Raw genomic sequence first — 22,883 nt, 5'->3', positions numbered from 1 at the left:
ACCTCACCATCAACCCTCGCAACAGCCGCAGCATTGCAGGCACAAAGTAAGGCATCTCTCACCTGTAGTTTTTGCAAACAATCAGGACATTCTGAACATTCTTGCTTCGCGAAACGTAGGAATCAACACATTCAAGACAGGGCTCAGATAGGAGATCAGGAGGTTACAGTGGCGGGCATTATTCATCACACAGGAACCCTAGGCCAAACCATCAGCGGAAGGCTGCCTTTTGCCTTGTCCACGGGAATTGTTTTCATGATTCAGACAGTTGTTCTGCAATACAAAAGGCCAAGGAGGAACAGAAGTACAAGTCCTCGGCGGACAGTAAACCACACTCCTCTTCTCAGAATAAAAAGACATGACTTCGTGACAGCCCCAAGGCGTATGTACATCCAAGTGTCCCTTAAGGACAATACTAATTGGGAGCAACTTGACTCCGTCATTGCCGCCTTGGGCCGGACAAGCAAAATTGCCCTCCCTTGCAAGGTGGGCAAATTTCACTCACATTAGCGGTAGACAGGTGTGACAGTCAATGTCATCTCAGACTCATACAGGTCACTGACACGACAGGCGAGTGGGGAAAATTGGCCGCTCCAAGAGAACGACCTGAATGTGGTAGGCGTGACGGGCACCACTTTGGGAATCCTTGGGCGAGTACCACTAACAGTCAGCTTACATGAAAAAGTATGTCCCTTTCGAGATTTCTTTTATGTCTCTAGCAGGTTTGCCTTACCTGTGGATGGGATCTTAGGATTAAACGCCATGAAAGACCTGCACATAACCATAAACCCTGAAAGCAACGCGATCGTGTATCAAGGCCGACGCATACAGGGGATGGTAAATCCATCGCCTCTGTCACCTGTAATCCCACCCTCAGAGGGGGAAAATGACCAACCCACCACAGACTCAGGGACTGCCACCGCCCAAGTGTCACCTCTTACGGTCAAACCACACGAAAACATTGCAGACTTGTGGCGGACAGTAACGGCAGTCGTAGAAAGTCCTCAAATAGTTCCAGATCATGCTGCAAAACTTGTTAAAATCCGTTTGCCTAACGCCCTCCAACGGGCAGTTATGTGTATCGACGGAGCTCTCACATACACCGCGTGACGGTGGAGGTAACTCTCGCGACAGTCAAGGAGGGAGGTTTTGCAGAGGCATTGGTAATAAACACGTCTGGATCTCCTGTATCCAAACACGGTGTTAGTTATGCCAGTGTCTATGTATGGGAGAAATGTCGCCCCGGAACCAGCTGAATACCCTTCAGCCCAAGTCTCAGGCATAACCTTGGCGTGCCAGGCTTCTCCTGAACAAGACACAGCTAATTTAGAGGCATTCCTAAAAGTTGCACACTATTCCGAAACTAAGCCAACCTTAGTCCAGCTACTGGAACATTATAGGGGGCGCTTGCTCTACCAGGCGAGCTGCTTGAGTTACGCAGTGTGCTGAACACCACATTGTTAAAACCAAATACAAATCCTGTATATATCAATGCGTACAAGCTCCCCACAGTCAGAGGGAGGTCGTGCAACAACTTATCTCTGAAATGTTAGAACAAGTTGTCATCAAAGAATCGAATTCCCGTGGAATTCACCCTTGTTTCTGGTTCCAAAGAAAGACGGTTCTTATCGTCCTGTGATTGATTTCCGGCGTGTGAACACTGCGACCGTGGATGATCATTTTCCGCTTCCTGTTCTTAGAGATCTTCTGATGTGTCTCGGTAGAGGAAATAAAGTCTTTACGAGTCTTGATCTGGTCAGTGGCTAATGGCAACTGCCCATGGCCCCCGAGTCACGTGAAATAACGGCTTTTAGCACGCCTCATGGCCACTATGAGTGGACGAGGATGCCGTTCGGGCTCAAAGGAGCTCCTTGACCTTCCAAAGGACAATGAACAGTATTTTTGGTGACTTGCTGGGCAACTCTGTCTATATGTATTTAGACGACATCATCATAGCAGGTAAAGACGTGCATGCACACATGGAAACACTAAAAGCAGTCCTACACAGACTTCAAGAGGTCGGATTAAAGCTCAAAATCACCAAATGTGAATTCTTAAGGCCTCGGATCAAGTTCTTGGGGCATGTCATGGACGAATTCGGCATCCACACAGTGGACGACAAAATAAAAGCTGTTGCCGAGTTCTCTCAGCCAACGTCTGCGGACAAGGTACGGTCTTTCTTGGGTGTCGCAGGTTATTACAGGCCTTTCATAAAGGACTTCGCAGCACGCGCGAGTCCCCTAACCCATCTATTAAAGAAAGACGTACCATTCCAGTGGCTCCCAGCTCAACAAACGAGCTTTGAGGATTTAAAGAAAGCGCTTACACAGGCTCCGGTCCTTGTCTTTCCGGATTTCAAGGACCCCTTTCAGCTTTGTACCGACGCTTCGACTAGTGGACTAGGAGCCGCTCTGATGCAAACAGATAAGTACGGCAAAAAGCATGTGATAGCGTTCGCCAGTCGAGTACTAACTGCTCCGGAAAAGAACTTTTCTGCCCACCCAGAGGCTCTTGCCATTGTGTGGGCTCTGAAGCATTTTCGTGACATAGTGATGGGGTACATAATTGTGGTGTATACGGACCACGCGGCCATAACTGATATTTTCAAGGAAAAACCTACACGGTCGTCTGGCAAGATGATTCTTATTGATCGAAGCATTCTATCCGTTGATAAAATTTATCACCTGTTAAACATATTTGGTCGATGATGGCTTATCTCGGATTATTCCGATAGGAGCGTTTACCACCCAGAGGTCATCCACAGCTTCACTTCACCTGAGCTACACACTGCTCAGCGAGACCACCCTGTGTGGAAGAGGGTAATTTACGCCCTCGAGTCGGGAGACGAAACAAACCTTCCTGAATTGCCAGTTCCCTTTTCACAATTCTTCCTATCAGAGGACAACCTCCTTTGTAGGTCATGGCCAACCAAACTGGTACCTATAGACCAACTGGTCATCCCAGACAAATACGTCCCCGTGACGCTTAAGCTGGTCCATAACACACCCATTGCGGGTCACCCAGGAAGAGACAAGAACAAAAGACCATAATAACGCAGGAGTCTGCAAGAGGTCGGTAGGCCTGAACAAGGCAGCTCCTGTGAACCTAAGCTCCTGTGAATCTAACCCCACCTAATATCACTGTCCATGAATTTATCTAATCTATTTTTGAATGTGACAATTGTATTGGCACTCACCACATGACTGCTGTTTACTCCACTCATCCACCACCCTGTTAGTAAACCAATTTTTGCCTATGTCCCTGTTGAATCTGAATTTATCCAGTTTAAACCCGTTACTTCGTGTCCTACCCGGTTCTCTTACCAACAAAACCTTATGAATGTCTCCCTTATTAAAGCCCTTCATCCATTTATAAACCTCGATCATGTCTCCACGCACCCTTCGCCTTTCTAGAGAATGCAAGTTTAACTGTTTGAGTCTTTCCTCGTTTGGCAAGTTTCTCAACCCCTGAATCATCTTAGTCATCCTCCTCTGCACCGATTCTAACATTTTGATATCCATTCTATAGTAGGGTGACCAGAACTGAACCGCATAGTCAAGATGAGGTCTAACTAATGCTAAATATAGTTTGAGGAAGACTTCAGGGCTTCTGTTGCTTACGCTCCTTGAAATAAATCCCAGTACCCTATTAGCTCGATTTCTAGCTTGAATGCATTGTGCCCTTGGACGGAGATCAGAGCTCACTAAGACCCCTAAATCCCTCTCGCACCCAGACCTACTTATGAGAGTGTCATTTAAGCAATAGTTATGTGAGGGGTTGTTCCTACCTACACTCAGAATACTGCACTTCCCTACATTGAACTCCATCTGCCATTTATCCGCCCAGTCATATAATCTGTTGAGTTCACCTTGGAGAATACTAGCGTCCTGATCCGACTCAATTACTCTACCGATCTTGGTATCATCTGCAAATTTACTAACATCACTACTAATTCCTGTGTCTAAGTCATTGATATAAATAATAAACAAAAGTGGACCTAATACCGAGCCTTGTGGGACCCCACTCGTAACACATCCCCAGTCAGATCTTTTACCATTGATTTGCACTCTTTGCTTCCTATTGCTAAGCCACGCCTTGACCCAGTTCAAAACTTTACCCTACTCCGTGAGCCTGTAATTTAAGCAACAGTCGTTGGTGAGGAACTTTGTCAAACGCTTTACTAAAATCAAGATAGATTACATCATAATTTTCATCTCTGTCAACCGCCTCAAATACTTTATTGTAGAAGGACAAGAGATTGGTGAGGCATGACCTACCTTTGTGAACCCATGCTGGGAGTCGTGTATTTAGGTATGTTTCTCTAAATGCTCGAGAATGTTCCTGGCTTTTTTGGACTCCAGGATCTTCCCTATAACCGATGTTAAGCTAATTGGGCGATAGTTTGAAGCAACTGACCTGTCCCACTTTTTAAAAATCGGCGTCATATTAGCTACTTTCCATAGGCTCGGCACATAGTTGTATTTACCGACATCTTAAAGATGTCGGTTAGTGGGTCACCTAACTCCTTTAATACCCTCGGAAATATCCCGTCAGGACCTGGCGACTTGTTCTTCTTAAGCTTATCTATCTCATCCTGAACTACTTGCCTGGTAATGATTATATCCCTCAATTTATCGCCATCCCCGCCCTCGTACACCTGAACTCTTTCCGGTATAGTCGTTCGATCCTCCTGTGTTAATACTGAAAGGAAGTAGTCGTTCAACAATGTGCTCATATTTTCGTAACTTTCTACTAGCTCCCCTGTGTTTGTTTTCAGCGGTCCAATTTTCTCCCGTGTTTTTGTTCTATACATCTGAAAGAAGCCCTTAGGATTACTTTTCGCCTCATTTGCTACTTTGATCTCATAGTTCTTTTTTGCTATCCTGGTGTTTTTCTTAACTAATCTAGATAGTTCGACGTACCGGCCCCTGAGATGTGTTTCCCCATTCTTTATTTTCTGATAAATTCCCTTCTTTAACTCAATCTCGTGTTTTAGTCCACGAGTCATCCACTTAGGATCATTGTTTTCTTTTCTAAGTGTTCGCTGTGGTATATGCTGTTCTTGCCCCTCTACTATTACTCTAACTAAATTATTGTAAGACATTTCTACCTGGTTCTCCTGGCTCTCCAATCCGCAGTTCTGGCCCTCATGAATCCCTAAATTATCCCAGTTTACAAGACGCTATCTGTCACCAGACGAGAATTCTACTGGCCCACATTACGGGTTGATGTAGAAAAACATGTCGCACATTGCGTCGTTTGTGCTAAGCACAAGGGGTCCGTAAAAGGGCCAGCACCTATGTTGCAATACCCAGTACCAGAGGCGCCATGGGATGTTGTTAATATAGACTTATTACAGCTCCCCCAGAGCCAACATGGTTCGCGCTACTTATTGGTGTGCGTCGACCAGTTCTCTAGGTTTCTAGTTCTAGCGCCTCTCAAGGACAAGACAGCCACACGCGTGGCCCATGCCCTCGTGACTCACGTGTTGTGTCCACATTCGTCTCCTCGAATTCTTTTGAGTGACAATGGCACCGAGTTTAGGAACTCAGTATTGAGCGAAATAAGCGCTCAGTTTAACATCACGCAATCCTTCATCACAGCTTACCACCCAGCTGCTAATGGGTTGGCGGAGAGGGCTAATAGGAAAATCTTACAGGTCCTCAGGCCTATCGTGAACGATCTCCACGATAACTGGGAGGATTGGCTATCGCATATAGCCGCTTCCATAAATACGTCGGTAAACGACTCTACGGGTAAGTCTCCTACTGCATCTTATATGGGTGGAGAAACATCTTCCGTACGACTTCATCAGTAGTAATAGTAGTAGTAGTAATAGCAGTAGTAGTAGCAGCAGCAGTAATAGAAGTAGCAGGAATGGTAGTAGTAGTAGGAGGAGGAGGAATTGCAGTAGTAGTAGTAGTAGTTGTAGTTGGGGCCGTAACAATAATATACATTTAGGCGATAACATAATATATATAATGATAATTCGTGACCCCAAAATAAAAATAAAAATAAAGGTTAAATTATAATATTACCTCTAGCGTTACATGAGTGTCTTTTAAACTTTCATCTTTAATACCTCTCGCTGGTGACGTAGATAGCAAGCTTGAAGAGACATAGACAAAACAAATAAATAAACACGTAATAAGCTTAAAAAAGTAGACGAACAGCAAATAAGACAAACAAACAAGTGGAAAAAGAAATTAAAAATGACATATACATAAATAAATACAACGAAACGCACTGTAATAAAAAACGGAAAATTACAATGAATACAACCTTACCATGCTTGACAGACACATAGACATCCGAGAAATAACAAGAAAAAAAACGAATAGGAAAATAATCAAGTAATGTCATATAGCGAAAACCACTACAGTGAAACTCATCACAGCGAAGACTGAAAAGTACACTGAAAACAAACTTCCCATGTTTGAAAGAGACAGACAACTGAGAAATAAGAAGAAAAAATACAAGTAGGAAAATAATGAATGTTATGTATAGAGAAAAACATACAACGGAGCTCAACATAATAAAACGGAAAACTACGAGTCAATCCTTACCACGAGTCACCTTTAACTTGCCCTCCGTGTGTGTCCAAGTCCTCGAAATAAGATGAACTTACAAATAGAAGAAGAAACAAACAATGCCATACTTAGAAATTCATACAACGCAACACAATGTCATAAAAACGGAAAGTCATGAGTCAATCCTTCCCACGAGTCACTTTTAACTTGCCCTTCGCGTGCCCTCTAAATCCTCATAATATATAAACAAACAAATATGAAAAGAAACGTACTATGCAATACACAGAAATACATACAACCCAACACAGTGTCACAAAAACGGAAAGTCATGAGTCAATCCTTACCACGAGTCACTAACATGCCCTTCGTGTGCCCTCCAAGCCACCGGATGCATCTTACTATAGGTCGAAGGGACGGATGGCCCAAACACAGACAAAGGAGTGGAGGAAAATTTCAACTTGATTTCCAGACTGTTTATTGTTTTAACTAGTGAGCCTCGGTACACTTCCATCTTGCCTCGCCCTCCGCTGACGTAAGGGACGCACGAACAGACGAAGAAACGAAAAAGAAACGAAAATAACAAAGGCTTTATGTTTCGTGTGTGTGTGTGTGTGTGTGTGTGTGTGTGTGTGTGTGTGTGTGTGTGATCAGCCAGTGGTATTTCATTTATCGCAAACACCAGTAGACGGACAGACGGAAAGGAATCAGAAACAGACTTAAAAGGATCAGAAACAAACATAATGGAATCAGAAACAGACGAAAAAGAGTAAAAAATGGACGGAAAAGAATTAGAAACAACAGAAAAGAACTAGAAACAAACATAAAGGAATAAAAAAAAAACAGATGGAAAATGATCAGATACGGACGAAATAGGATCACAAACAGACATAACAGGATCAGAAACAGACATAAAGGTGTGTGTGTGTGTGTGTGTGTGTGTGTGTGTGTGTGTGTGTGTGTGTGTGTGTGTGTGTGTGTGTGTGTGTGTGTGTGTGTGTGTGTGTGTGTGTGTGTGTGTGTGTTCGAGTGTGTGCGAGTGTGTGTGTGTGTGTGTGTGTGTGTGTGTGTGTGTGTGTGTGTGTGTGTGTGTGTGTGTGTGTGTGTGGGAGAGAGGGAAAGAAACGAGATTAAGGAAAGATGGAGGCCGGGGAGCAGGTGGGCGGGGCATATTCCATCCAGGTCATTAACCTAATGTCTTTACCCTTTTCCGTGATTATAATCTTGTGGTCATTCGAGCTCTTTTTTTCCGCGATCTTATCTTAACCCTTCAACTACCCCTCTTCCGTCACCCTCCCCTGCTGGCACCCCCACTCCGTCACCCCCCGGTTCCGTACGCTAGCCTGAGAGGGGTGGATGGGGAGTGGTGGGGTGGGTGTTGGGGGGTGGGTGAAAAGTTGAAAGATGTGGGGGGTGGGGGGTGTCCAGCTACCCCCTCTTCCGTCATCCCCCCGCTGACCCCCCCAACCCCCACTTCCGTCACCCCCCACTTCGAACTACCACCAATTCTGTACATTTGTTACTACCTTCGTTAGCCATTTTCCAATCACTATGAACGATACCATTGTGCTAAGACATATTATACAGCATTGTTAAAGGTCTGAGTATCTCTCTTGATATTCCTTTAAGTACTCTAATTTTGGATATATTTTATCAAGTCCTGGACTTTTGTTAGTTTTAAGTGACTGCAGCGCTTTGAGAACCTCATCTGTACTGATTTCAAAGTCAGGGAGAGTACGACTGGGATTTCCAATAGTGGTAGGAGCAGCAGCAGTATCGGTAGAATCACTATTAAAAACCGAGGCGAAATAAGAATTTAACGTGTTCGCTATGCGTTGGGTGTCTGTCACGATATTGCCCGAATTATCTGTTAATGGGCCAATCCCACTTCGAATCTCTTTTTTTTTTTTTGTTTATATACCTAAAAAACTTTTAGGATCTGACTTGCAATTTACCGCAATGTTTACTTCGTACCTCCGTTTCGCCTGTTTGATTAAACTTTTGACTTGTCGTCTTGCTTCGTAGTACCGTGTACTATTTTCGGTAGAGTTATCGGTTTTCTTTTGCCTATGTAACAAGTTCCTCTTTTGGAGAGCAAGTTTGATTTCATTATTAAACCACGGAGGATTTTTAACTTTTCGACGCTTTTCACAAGATTGCACGGATCAGTTAGATATTAAGCTTTAAAGTCTTGCCAAGATTCTTCGACGTCGCTGTTGGATACTAATTGAAAGATCGTTAATGACTGTCTTATTCTTTCAAAATTCGCTCTTTTAAAATTGACATACAATAATGCAATCCTTGTTTGAGCTCTTATGTCGAGACGCACCAGTCTATGATCGCATGATCCGAGGTGTTCGCCAACGCTGACATTGTCAACTAAGTTCTCTTGGGTTACTAATACAAGATCAAGAATATTATTATCGCGCGTTGTTTCACTAACCATTTGGCTAAGGCAGTTATTTTCAACGAAGTCTAACATCCTATGCAATTCCCCCTCGGATCCCGTGAGTGTCTGCCAGTCTATATGCGGTAGATTAAAATCCCTCAAAATCAATGCATCATTGTTTCGGAGAGTTCTTTGCAAAACGCTATATATTATTTCATCATTCTCGCGTGATTGGCCTGGAGGCCTGTAAGTGACGGATATGTTGATTTTTAATTGATCGGTATTTGAGCTCACGCTCAAGTGTTCTACAGTACTGTTCTCTGGTGTTTTATCAACGGGCTGTAAGCTACTTTTGACGTAAAGAGCCACTCCTCCACCTCTACGATTAACTCGGTCTTTATTGAAAAATATAAAGTTATTTACATTATATTAAAAAAATTCAGTCATTATTAGCGGTGTCAATAAATGTTTCAGTTACGGCAATTACATCAACGTCTTCTGTTTTAGTTAGGCACTGCAATTCATCGATCATATTTCTTAAGCCTCGAACGTTAAAGCTAAGAACCCTTAAGTTGTCTTTTGTTATAACTCGAGAAACGGAGTTGTTAGTTGTTTTAGGATTTAGTGAAGTGCTGGCCGCATGACAACTATTTATTTTTAAGTGGGCGGGGTGTGAACGCGCGACTCGTTTTTTGCTCTAAAGTCTCGAACAGCGCCGTGAAGTAGTCTCCCAAATCTTGCCGCTCCGACTGCTGACAAATGGAGTCCATCTTTCTGAAATAGACTCCTCATGCCATAAAATTGATCCCAAAAGTTTACGTAGCCGGCGAGAGAGAGAGAGAGAGAGAGAGAGAGAGAGAGAGAGAGAGAGAGAGAGAGAGAGAGAGAGAGGTTGTCGTATCTGTATCTCCATGGGTAGTTTCATGAGCCTGGTGATAGTTTGAGAAGGCTTCTGTACCATGAATGTGAAGAAAAAAAAAACACGGCAGCACTGCCGTCTCTTTTATCTCTAAGGCTGAATTCTTCGCTCAAACTTTCTGCAACAACTCCACTCTGGACGATTCTGGGCATATTCCTCCTACACATCCCCCCTCCGACTACTTTATGCCTGTTATTAAGTTTCGTCATAATGATGTTTTCTATGCCCTCTCTGGCCTTAATTCGCAGACGGCTTATTTTTTTTTTTTTTTTTACAACAAAGGAGGCAGCTCAAGGGCACAAAAAAGACAATAATAAAAAAAAGCCCGCTAATCGCTGCTCCCATAAAAGAATCAGACGAGGTGGCCAAAAGCAAGGTCAAATTCGGGAGGAGAGGTGTCCTGATACCCTCCTCTTGAAAAAGTTCAAGTCGTAGGCAGGAGGAAATACAGATGAAGGATGATTGTTCCAGAGTTTACCAGCGTGAGGGATGAAAGAGTGAAGATGCTGGTTAACTCTTGCATAAGGGGTCTGGACAGTATAGGGATGAGCATGAGCAGAAAGTCGTGTGCAGCGGGGCCGCATGAGTGGGGGAGGCATGCAGTTAGCAAGTTCAGAAGAGCACCCGACCGAGGTTCGAATCCAACTGCCTCCCGGCGTCCCCTAAGGCCCTCGTGCCCCAATCACAGGCCTTCCCCCTCGGTGACGTCACTTCCTGGGGAACCTCAGGCAGCCGTAACATCACCCCTCCCAGAAAGATGGAGCGTCCTCGCTCCCCCCAAAAAAGAAAACACATATCCCGCCCAAATAAAGTAAACTCAACTAAACATGTGCTCAGTCACAAACAAAGTCATCCATCCAACCGGGGAGACGCCGCTCCCTCCTGGGCCTCCTTACCTCCGGCCCAAGATTACCTCCTGCAGATGCCCCGTCCAAGGGACACACCTCCTCGCCCGCGTCCTCCTCCAACACCATGGGCTCCGGTTCCCTCGGGTCCAGGTCCTCCTAATCCTCCGTCACCAGGGGCTCCTCGACCCCCAGCCCCAGGTCCGCTTCCTCCTCCTCCTCGCTGCCCGCCAGCGAAGCTTCCTCCTCCCAGGAGAAGTCCCCGGGACCGTGGTACCGCCAGAGCCGGTCCGCGTGCACCACCATGGCACGCCTGTGAGGCCCCTGGCGTATGCGGAATGTGACGTCAGAAAGGACCCGTTCCACGTCGTAGGGCCCCTCCCAGGGGCTCTGGAGCTTGGGGGACAACCCTTTCTTCCTCCGAGGGTTGTGCAACCACACTTTGTCCCCCTCCTTGAAAGGTGGTGACTTGGCCCGCCGATCGTACCGGTCTTTCATCGTCTCGCCCGACACCTTCAGGTTAGCCCTCACCTGATGGTGTATTTGCTGGAGACGGTCCTGGAGGGCGATAGCGTAGGGGGTGACTGTAGTGGGCATCTCCTCGTCCGACGGCCTGCCAGTCACCAGATCCACTGGCAGCCGGAACTCCCGTCCACACATCAGCCGCGCGGGCGTGTACCCAGTCACCTCGTGTTCGGCCGAGCGGTAAGCCATCAGTACCAGGGGGATTTTCAAGTCCCAATCCTCCTGTCCCTCCTGGCAATACTTTGCCAACTCCTGACCTAGGGTGCGGTTGTAGCGTTCCACCATGCCATCTGACTGAGGCCGTAGGGTGTGGTACGAGTCTTTTAATGCCCAGCAAGCTACAGCACTCCCGGAACACGGCCGACTCAAACTCCCTCCCTTGGTCGGAGTGCAACTCGTGCAGCACACCAAACCGGGCAAAGAACTCGTCCACCAACACCCCGCCACTGTGCCCGCCTCATGGTTCGGGAGAGGAACGCTTCCGGCCACTTAGTAAAATAGTCCATGGCCACGCACACAAAGCGATTCCCCTGAACTGTCTTAGGAATGGGCCCACAATGTCCACTGCTACCCTCTCCATGGGTGCCCCTACCTGGTACACCTGTAAGGGAGCCACAGTCCTTCTCCCGGGGCCCATCTTGGCACAGCACACGTCACAACTCCTGCACCACTCAGTCGCGTCCTTTCGCATGCCTACCCAGTACACACTCTGCTTTAACCTCCGAGGGTCTTACGCACACCGAAGTGGCCGCTCGCACTACCACCGTGAGCCTCGCGCACCAGTTCCTTTCTCATTTTCCCAGGAACTATTGTCTGCCAGAAGGCCACACCGCCGCCACTTGTCTCCCACCGCCTCTGCAGCACCCCATCACTCAGGCGTAGCACTGCCCACTGTTGCCACAACGCCTTACCTGCAGGGCTCAACGGTGCAACACTTTCCCAAGGCGGTTTTTCCTCGCCTTCTTCCCGCAGTGTCACTATGGGCCCAATGTCCGCGTCCTCCCGCTGGGCCTGTCCGAGGTCCTCTCCCCAACTAGTGTCACTGGCAACCGCGGCAGCCTTCACGCTCACAGGCTCCCCCTCCCGGCGGCTGCAATGCGCACAGTCACTTTCGCAGGGCCGGCGACTTAAACTGTCCGCATTACCGTGCAGTTTCCCCGGCCGGTACTCAATGTGGTAGTCGTGCTGTTCAAGCTTGCCAATCCACCTGGCTAGCTGACCCTCCGGGTTCCTGAGGTTCTTTAACCACCTCAGCGCAGCATGGTCCGTCCTGACCTTGAACTTGGCCCCGTACAAGTACGGATGGAAGTGATCCAGAGCCTGAATCACTGCCAACAACTCCTTACGTGTGACGCAATAGTTCCTCTCTGGCGCAGAGAACTTCCGGCTGAAGTAGGAGACAACCCATTCCTGCCCATCCTTTTCCTGGGACAGAACCGCTCCCACGCCCTCAGCACTAGCGTCGCAGTCCAGAATGTACACCTTTGTGGGGTCAGGGTACGGTAACACAGGGGCATTAGCAAGGGCCCCCTTCAACTCCTCAAAAGCCCGTTGACAGTCCTCGCTCCAGTGAAAGCAGGCCCTTTCCGAGTCAAGTGGTGGAGTGGCGCTGCGGTCTGAGCAAACCCTTCACGAACCGCCGGTAGTACGTGCACAGTCCGATAAACCCACGAACTGCAGTCACACTACGCGCCACCGGCCACTCCTTTACTGACTCAACTTTACCCGGGTCTGTTTTCACCCCCTCACTAGTCACTATGTGCCCCAGGAACGGCACTTCCTTCCTTAAAAGACAGCACTTTAGGACTCAGTTTCACATTAGCCGCCCTGAGCCTGTCCAGCACTGTTTTTAACCTTTCCAGAGCCAGCTTGAACGAGTCCCCGTACACTAGTACATCGTCCAAGTACACCAGGGCGCTTTTCCAGAGCAACCCTTCCAGCACACGCTCCATCAAACGCTCAAACGTTGCCGGGGCATTCACTAGTCCGAAACTCATTACCTTGAACTGGTACAGTCCTTGCCCAGACGAGAAGGCCGTCTTCTCTCTGTCCTCCTCCGCTACCTCAACCTGGTGGTAGCCGGACTTCAGATCCAAGGTCGAGAACCACTGTGCCCCGTGAGCGCATCCAGCGTGTCATCCACCCTCGGGAGAGGGTAAGAGTCCTTTGTCGTCACCGCGTTAAGGCCCCGATAGTCCACGCAACACCTGGTGGACCCATCCTTCTTCTTAACGAGGACGACAGCGGCACTCCATGGGCTGCACGACTTTTCAATAACCCCTTGTGCGAGCAGCTCCTCCACGGCTTTTTCCACCTCCAGCCGTCGTGCAGGCGCAATCCTCCGGGCGGCAACTTGACAGGACGACTGTCTCCTGTGTGGATGTGGTGTTTTACCAGACTGGTCCGGCCCAGGTCATGGTCTCCCTTCGAGAACACATCCGCATACTGAGTCAGCACTTTTCCCACCTCGTCCACCTGTTCTCCGGACAGGCATACCGAGCTCCTCTGCAATAGATCCTGCAGATGAGGTGGAACCCCAGTGCTACTCTCCTGCGTGCCCTCGACCAGACCTACCGGGTCCATATTCGTCTGTACACCTTCACACCCGTCCGGAACTAGACTCTCCTTCTCCTTCCCTAGTCGGCAGCGGTGGCTGGCTTCGGGGGGTGACGCAGCATGGGTTCGGTGAGTCTCGACAGAGACAGCACACTCCACTGCGCCTCCGCCGCCTTCCCTTAGCGGCACCACGTTGCCTCCGACCGCCATGGTCATATCCCCGAAATCCAGCACCGCCCTGCTCCGCTGGAGATAGTCTAGTCCCAGCAAGTTCTCCCCGACGTCAGCCACGAAGACAGGAAGACACTCCTCCGTGCCGCCCACAGTTACCCTGGCATCCACTGGCCCCCTGAGCTGTGTGCAGTGTCCCGTAATCCCACACAGCTGCTGCCTGGCCACCGGGGGCTGTCCGGTTGCCAGCATGCCGTCCTGCACGAACGTGCGCTCGGCGCCCGAGTCCACCGTCAGGTAGCAAGAATTCCCATCCACTTGCCCACCCACCTGAACGGTCCGGGCAACCTCAGCGCGGCAACTTAGGCGGATTGGGGCTTCTTCTCCTCCGACTGGTGCTTGCCCCCCTCCGCCAGCCCGTCCCGGTTTCCCGCGGCCTCCTTACAGTCTGTGGCGGGGACCAAGGTACACTCTGAAGTCCGGTGACCCTTGCCACAGTTGTAACAGCAGGGCTTGTACTGAGTCGGCCCCGCTCCCGTACCGCCAGCCTTTCTGCTGCTCTTGCTCCCCGGGCAGTACTTCCTGGAGTGTCCCTGCTGCCCGCACGAGAAACAGTTCCCCTTGAACTCACCTGGGGGTGGTGAAGGACTGGAGGACGACTTCCCCACGCTCCCCTTCTTCGCCTTCACCTTGTAAGGGCTATGGTTCCCGCTGGGTTTCTCCCTTGTTGTCCTGAGAAACGACTCCAGCTCCAAGCCCCTGGCCAAAGCCTCCTGAAGGTCCTTGGGGTGTGCCTGCTGCACATAAATCCTCAGTTGTTGATTATCGATAGCGTCAACAAACTGATCCCGCAGGAGGATGGTGATTAGCTCCTCACCTGCCCCTGGGTACGCACGGCGCACCAGCACCTCCAAGTCTTGCGCCAAGCGTGTCAGGGTTTCCCCCGGGCCCCTTGTCCGAGCCCGAAACCTGGTCCTGAACACCTCAGACTGATGCTGATGCCCGTACCTCCGCTCCAGAGCAGCTGTCACCTCGCTGTAGGAGCTCCGTTGGGCGGCCGGCAGCTGGTTCAGAACCTCGAGCGCCGCTCCCTTGAGCGCGCACACCAGCTGCAGGGCCATTTCCTCCCGACTCCACTGACGGGCGCTCGCCAGGAGTTCGAATTGTGTCTTATATGCCTCCCAAGAGACACTCCCATCGAACTCCTGTGGCCGGCGCCTCGTCCCGTCCCGGAGCCGTCGTGTCGTGGAGCTGGTGCACGAGTGGCATGACTTTACCGAGCCTGCCGGGGAAGGAGGAGGCGATAACACGTTAGCCGGAGTGCCCAGAGGTTGAAACACGGGTGCCGCGGGCGAGAGGCTTGCCGGAACCAGGGGACGAAACCTGCTCCTGTCATCACTAATGTCACTTCCCCCCTCATCCCCACTGCGCTGCTCGTGTACCCTGAGCGGCATGTTTCCCTGAGGGGCGACAAAGCCTTGGCTAGCACCCATAGCCTCGTCAACATACTTCCTTAACTCTCTGGCAACCCCTTCCACTTCAGCCTTAACCTCGGCCTTAGTAAACACCTCCTCAAGCACCTCTTCCTTCACCTCCTTTTTAACACGGTTACACTCCTCCGCTAGGTGTGCCCTGAGCTCTTTAAATACCCGCTCGGCACTCCCCGCCACCTCCTCCCGTACACTTGCCAGGCTTTCAGTCACTTCACGGCGCTGAGCGTCAAAACCTTCAGTCATGTCTTTCCTCATGCCCGTCACAGCCTCCACCTGGGCACTGAGGGCGGCCAGCAGGTCCTCCAGGGTAACTTCCTTCCCTGCCATGACTTAGAACACACCACAGACAGTCCGTAACAGTCCTAAGCCCGCCCGCTGGGAGGTAAACAACAGCTGATCCTCTTCCCGCTTTTCCGGTCAGCTGATTCCCCCACGCGGCGTCCACGCAGCAAGACCGGACAAGAAAATGGCGACGCGTGCACACAGGGCGTAACCCTCCCACACGCTGCCCGTCGCTCTCACACTGTCCCAACACTCCCCGTAGCACCACACGCAACTCCAGCGGCACCCTCAGACAGACCAACAATATCCCGAACACCTGACACCACTGTAACCTTCCTGTAACCTCACCCAGGCGCCCGAAAACCCCGTCAGCGTCCCCAGGAGACTCACCGCTCCTTGTGGCTGGCGTCCAACGTCTGGATGGGCTACTCACGTTACTTCCGGGTCCTTGGTCCCCTGAGGTGCGACTCCCAGGCGTGTGTGCCACCCTGTGTTCCCTCCGAGAGCGACAGCGTGCGTGAAATCCAGCCTCTGGCCACCAGTGCACTTTACTGTGGAGAAAGCAAACCCCTTCCACTTCGGCGGGCTCAGAGAAACACAATCCGCCGGTTTAACGTGGTTTATTTCCTTTGTCACAGTTCCCACACTGTTCCACCGGGATCCGGCCACTTGTTGACCGTCGAAACCCTCTAATAAAGTCCACAAACCCAAACACCGCCAATTCCAGGCACTTTCTTCAAGGGGGTCCGTGCACCGCCACGCTACGAGCCTCAGGTCCCGACCGAGGTTCGAATCAACTGCCTCCGGCGTCCCCAAGGCCCTCGTGCGCGCCCCAATCACAGGCCTTCCCCTCGGTGACGTCACTTTCTGGCAGGAACCTCAGGCATATATATATATATATATATATATATATATATATATATATATATATATATATATATATATATATATATATATATATATATATATATATATATATATATATATATATATATATATATATATATATATATATATATATATATATATATATATATATATATATATATATATATATATATATATATATATATATATATATATATATATATATATATATATATATATATATATATATATATATATATATATATATATATATATATATATATATATATATATATATATATATATATATATATATTTAGATAGATAGATAGATAGGCAGCTCACAAAAGGTTCCAGAGCCTTCGAACTCCCACTAACTTTGATCTATACATTTCAGCCCGGAATCGTGCCAAATCTATTCTCCGACTTACCAAAACTTCTTTCATAAACAGAAAATGTCAACACCTTGCTTCTAATTCTTCCCGTGACTTCTGGCATCTAGCCAAAAATATCTCCTCCAATTTCACTTCTTCCTCGTTCCCTCCTCTCCTTAACCCTGACGGCAGCACTGCCGTTTCATTTGTCTCTAAGGCTGAGCTCTTCGCTCAAACTTTCTGTAAGAACTCCACCTTGGACGATTCTGGGCATATTCCTTCTATATATCCCCCCTCTGATTCCTTTATGCCTGTTATTAAGATTCTTCCTAATGATGTTTTCTATGCTTTCTCTGGCCTCAACTCTCAGAAGGCTTATGGACCTGATGGAGTGCCTCCTATTGTCCTCAAAAACTGTGTTCTGTGCTGACACCCTGCCTGGTCAAACTCTTTCGTCTCTGCCTATCAACATCTATCTTTCCTTCCTGCTGGAATTATGTCTTTGTACAGCCTGTGCCTAAGAAGAGTGACAGCTCCAATCCCTCAAACTACCGCCCAATAGCTTTACTTTCATGTCTATCTAAAGCTTTTGAATCAATCCTTAACTGGAAGATTTAAAAGCACCTTTCCACTTATAATCTTCTATCTGATCGCCAGTATGGATTCCGCAAGGGGCGTTCTACTGGCGATCTTCTTGCTCTCTTAACTGACTCTTGGTTATCCTCTCTTAGCAGTTTCGGTGAAACTTTCTCTGTTGCGCTAGACATATCGAAAGCACTCGATAGAGTCTTGCACCAGTCTTTGCTTTCTAAACTGCCCTCTTTCGGATTATATCCCTCTCTCTGTTCCTTTATCTCCAGTTTCCTTTCCGGCCGTTCTATCTCTGCGGTCGTAGACGGTCACAGATCTTCCCCTAAACCTATCAACAGTGGCGTTCCACAGGGCTCTGTCCTATCACCCACTCTCTTCCTGTTATTCATCAATGATCTTCTTTCCATAACAAACTGTCCTGTCCACTCGTACGCCGACGACTCCACTCTGCATTATTCAACTTCTTTCAATAGAAGACCATCACAACAGGAAGTATACGACTCCAGACTGGAGGCTGCAGAACGCTCAACCTCAGACCTTGCTATCATTTCCGACTGAGGCAGAAGGAACCTTGTGTCCTTCAATGCCTCAAAACTCAATTCTCCACCTATCAACTCGACACAATCTTCCAAACACCTATCCCCTATTCTTCGACAACACTCAGCTGTCACCTTCTTCAACACTAAACATCCTCGGTCTATCCTTAACTCAAAATCTCAGCTGGAAACTTCATATCTCCTCTCTTGCTAAATCAGCTTCCTCGAGGTTGGGCGTTCTGTATCGTCTCCGCCAGTTCTTCTCCCCCGCGCAGTTGCTATCCATATACAGGGGCCTTGTCCGCCCTCGTATGGAGTATGCATCTCACGTGTGGGGGGGCTCCACTCACATAGCTCTTCTGGACAGAGTGGAGGCTAAGGCTCTCTTCCTCTCATTAGCTCTCCTCCTCCTACTGATAGTCTTCTACCTCTTAAATTCTGCCGCGATGTTGCCTCTCTTTCTATCTTCTATCGATATTTCCACGCTTACTGCTCTTCTGAACTTGCTAACTGCATGCCTCCCCCACTCATGCGGCCCCGCTGCACACGACTTTCTACTCATGCTCATCCCTATACTGTCCAGACCCCTTATGCAAGAGTTAACCAGCATCTTCACTCTTTCATCCCTCACGCTGGTAAACTCTGGAACAAGCATCCTTCATCTGTATTTCCTCTTGCCTACGACCTGAACTTTTTTCACGAGGAGGGTATCAGGACACCTCTCCTCCCGAATTTGACCTTGCTTTTGGCCACCTCGTCTGATTCTTTTATGGGAGCAGCGATTAGCGGGCTTTTTTTTTATTATTGTCTTTTTTGTGCCCTTGAGCTGCCTCCTTTGTTGTAAAAAAAAAAAAAAATAAGCCGTCTGCGAATTAAGGCCAGAGAGGGCATAGAAAACATCATTATGACGAAACTTAATAACAGGCATAAAGTAGTCGGAGGGGGGATGAGTAAGAGGAATACGCCCAGAATCGTCCAGAGTGGAGTTGTTGCAGAAAGTTTGAGCGAAGAATTCAGCCTTAGAGATAAAAGAGACGGCAGTGCTGCCGTGTTTTTTTTTCTTCACATTCATGGTACAGAAGCCTTCTCAAACTATCACCAGGCTCATGAAACTACCCATGGAGATACAGATACGACAACCTCTCTCTCTCTCTCTCTCTCTCTCTCTCTCTCTCTCTCTCTCTCTCTCTCTCTCTCTCTCTCTCTCGCCCGCTAATAAAACTTTTGTCATCAATTTTATGGCATGAGGAGTCTATTTCAGAAAGATAGACTCCATGTGTCAGCAGACTGAGCGGCAAGATTTGGGAGACTACTTCACGGCGCTGTTCGAGACTTTAGAGCAAAAAACGAGTCGCGCGTTCACCCGCCCACTTAAAAATAAATAGTTGTCATGCGGCCAGCACTTCACTAAATCCTAAAACAACTAACAACTCCGTTTCTCGAGTTATAACAAAACACAACTTAAGGGTTCTTAGCTTTAACGCTCGAGGCTTAAGAAAAAAGATCGATGAATTGCAGTGCCTAACTAAAACAGAAGACGTTGATGTAATTGCCGTAACTGAAACATTTATTGACACCGGTATTAATGACTGAATTTTTTTAATATAATGTAAATAACTTTATATTTTTCAATAAAGACCGAGTTAATCGTAGAGGTGGAGGAGTGGCTCTTTACGTCAAAAGTAGCTTACAGCCCGTTGATAAAACACCAGAGAACAGTACTGTAGAACACTTGAGCGTGAGCTCAAATACCGATCAATTAAAAATCAACATATCCGTCACTTACAAGCCTCCAGGCCAATCACGCGAGAATGATGAAATAATATATAGCGTTTTGCAAAGAACTCTCCGAAACAATGATGCATTGATTTTGAGGGATTTTAATCTACCGCATATAGACTGGCAGACACTCACGGGATCCGAGGGGGAATCGCACAGGATGTTAGACTTCGTTGAAAATAACTGCCTTAGCCAAATGGTTAGTGAAACAACGCGCGATAATAATATTCTTGATCTTGTATTAGTAACCCAAGAGAACTTAGTTGACAATGTCAGCGTTGCCGAACACCTCGGATCATGCGAGACTGGTGCGTCTCGACATAAGAGCTCAAACAAGGATTGCATTATTGTATGTCAATTTTAAAAGAGCGAATTTTGAAAGAATAAGACAGTCATTAACGAACTTTCAATTAGTATCCAACAGCGACGTCGAAGAATCTTGGCAAGACTTTAAAGCCTAATTTCTAACTGATCCGTGCAATCTTGTGAAAAGCGTCGAAAAGTTAAAAATCCTCCGTGGTTTAATAATGAAATCAAACTTGCTCTCCAAAAGAGGAACTTGTTACATAGGCAAAAGAAAACCGATAACTCTACCGAAAATAGTACACGGTACTACGAAGCAAGACGACAAGTCAAAAGTTTAATCAAACAGGCGAAACGGAGGTACGAAGTAAACATTGCGGTAAATTGCAAGTCAGATCCTAAAAGTTTTTTTTAGGTATATAAAAAAAAAAAAAAGAGATTCGAAGTGGGATTGGCCCATTAACAGATGATTCGGGCAATATCGTGACAGACACCCAACGCATAGCGAGCACGTTAAATTCTTATTTCGCCTCGGTTTTTAATAGTAATTCTACCGATACTGCTGCTGTTCCTACCACTATTGGAAATCCCAGTCGTACTCTCCCTGACTTTGAAATCAGTACAGATGAGGTTCTCAAAGCGCTGCAGTCACTTAAAACTAACAAAAGTCCAGGACTTGATAAAATATATCCAAAATTACAGTACTTAAAGGAATATCAAGAGAGATACTCAGACCTTTAACAATGCTGTTTAATATGTCTTTGCACCATGGTATCGTTCCTAGTGATTGGAAAATGGCTAACGTAGGTAGTAACAAATGTACAGAAGTGGGGGTAGTTGGAAGTGGGGGTGACGGAAGTGGGGTTGGGGGGTCATGGGGATGACGGAAGAGGGGGTAGCTGGACACCCCCCACCCCCCACATCTTTCACCTTTTCACCCACCCCCCTACACCCACCCCACCCCACCCCATCCACCCCTTCTCGGGCTAGCGTACGGAACCGGGGGTGACGGAGTGGGGGTGCCCAGGGGGAGGTGACGGAAGAGGGGTAGTTGAAGGGTTAAGATAAGATCGCGGAAAAAGAGCTCGAATGACCACAAGATTATAATCACGGAAAAGGGTAAAGACATTAGGTTAATGACCTGGATGGAATATGCCCCGCCCACCTGCTCCCGGCCTCCATCTTTCCTTAATCTCGTTTCTTTCCCTCTCTCCCATACACACACACACACACACACACACACACACACACACACACACACACACACTCGAACACACTCGAACACACACACACACACACACACACACACACACACACACCTTTATGTCTGTTTCTGATCCTGTTATGTCTGTTTGTGATCCTTTTTCGTCCGTATCTGATCATTTTCCATCTGTTTTTTTTTTATTCCTTTATGTTTGTTTCTAGTTCTTTTCTGTTGTTTCTAATTCTTTTCCGTCCATTTTTTACTCTTTTTCGTCTGTTTCTGATTCCATTATGTTTGTTTCTGATCCTTTTAAGTCTGTTTCTGACTCCTTTCCGTCTGTCCGTCTACTGGTGTTTGCGATAAATGAAATACCACTGGCTGATCACACACACACACACACACACACACACACACACACACACACGAAACATAAAGCCTCTGTTATTTTCGTTTCTTTTCCGTTTCTTCGTCTGTTCGTGCGTCCCTTACGTCAGCGGAAGGCGAGGCAGGATGGAAGTGTACCGAGGCTCACTAGTTAAAACAATAAACAGTCTGGAAATCAAGTTGAAATTTTCCTCCACTCCTTTGTCTGTGTTTGGGCCATCCGTACCTTCGACCTATAGTAAGATGCATCTGGTGGCTTGGAGGGCACACGATGGGCATGTTAGTGACTCGTGGTAAGGATTGACTCATGACTTTCCGTTTTTGTGACACTGTGTTGGGTTGTATGTATTTCTGTGTATTGCATAGTACGTTTCTTTTCATATTTGTTTGTTTATATATTTTTAGGATTTAGAGGGCACGCGAAGGGCAAGTTAAAAGTGACTCGTGGGAAGGATTGACTCATGACTTTCCGTTTTTGTGACACTGTGTTGGGTTGTATGTATTTCTGTATACGGAACTGTTTGTTTCTTACCCTATTTGTTTGTTTATCATATTTCGAGGATTTAGAGGGTACGCGAAGGGCAAGTTAAAGGTGACTCGTGGTAAGGATTGACTCATTGTCATCCGTTTTTATGACATTGTGTTTCGTTGTATGTAATTCTGTGTATAGCATTATTTTTTTTTATCATATTTCGAGGATTTAAAGGGTACGCGAAGGTCAAGTTAATGGTGACTCGTTTTAAGGATTGACTCATTGTCATCCGTTTTTATGTAATTTTGTTTCGTTGTATGTAATTCTGTGTATAGCATTATTTTGTTTTTATCTTATTTCGAGGATTTAAAGGGTACGCGAAGGGCAAGTTAAAGGTGACTCGGAATAAGGATGGACTCATTGTCATCCGTTTTTATGACATTGTGTTGCGTTGTATGAATTTCTGAGTATGGCATTGTTTGTTTCTTCTTCTATTTGTAAGTTCATCTTATTTCGAGGACTTGGACACACACGGAGGGCAAGTTAAAGGTGACTCGTGGTAAGGATTGACTCGTAGTTTTCCGTTTTTATTATGTTGAGCTCCGTTGTATGTTTTTTCTCTATACATAACATTCATTATTTTCCTACTTGTATTTTTTTTCTTCT

The 22,883-nt window shown here is 47.2% G+C and overlaps 1 protein-coding gene across 1 annotated transcript; it reads right to left on the bottom strand.

Moving 5' to 3' along the window:
• Positions 1 to 10,839: 10,839 nt before the first annotated feature.
• Positions 10,840 to 11,490, bottom strand: LOC126992471 (uncharacterized). Its single transcript, XM_050851220.1, has one exon. It carries the CDS (start codon positions 11,488 to 11,490, stop codon positions 10,840 to 10,842), a length of 651 nt encoding a protein of 216 aa, XP_050707177.1.
• Between the last annotated feature and the right edge of the window lie 11,393 nt (positions 11,491 to 22,883).

This window comes from Eriocheir sinensis, unplaced genomic scaffold, assembly GCF_024679095.1.
Source record: "Eriocheir sinensis breed Jianghai 21 unplaced genomic scaffold, ASM2467909v1 Scaffold47, whole genome shotgun sequence".
NCBI lineage: Eukaryota > Metazoa > Arthropoda > Malacostraca > Decapoda > Varunidae > Eriocheir > Eriocheir sinensis.
Note: the sequence above shows the minus strand (reverse complement) of the source record. Positions and strands in the feature narration are given on the sequence as shown.

Coding starts and splice junctions, on each gene's coding strand:
- LOC126992471 (XM_050851220.1), bottom strand. CDS start 11,490: ATGGTGGAACGCTACAACCGCACCCTAGGTCAGGAGTTGGCAAAGTAT.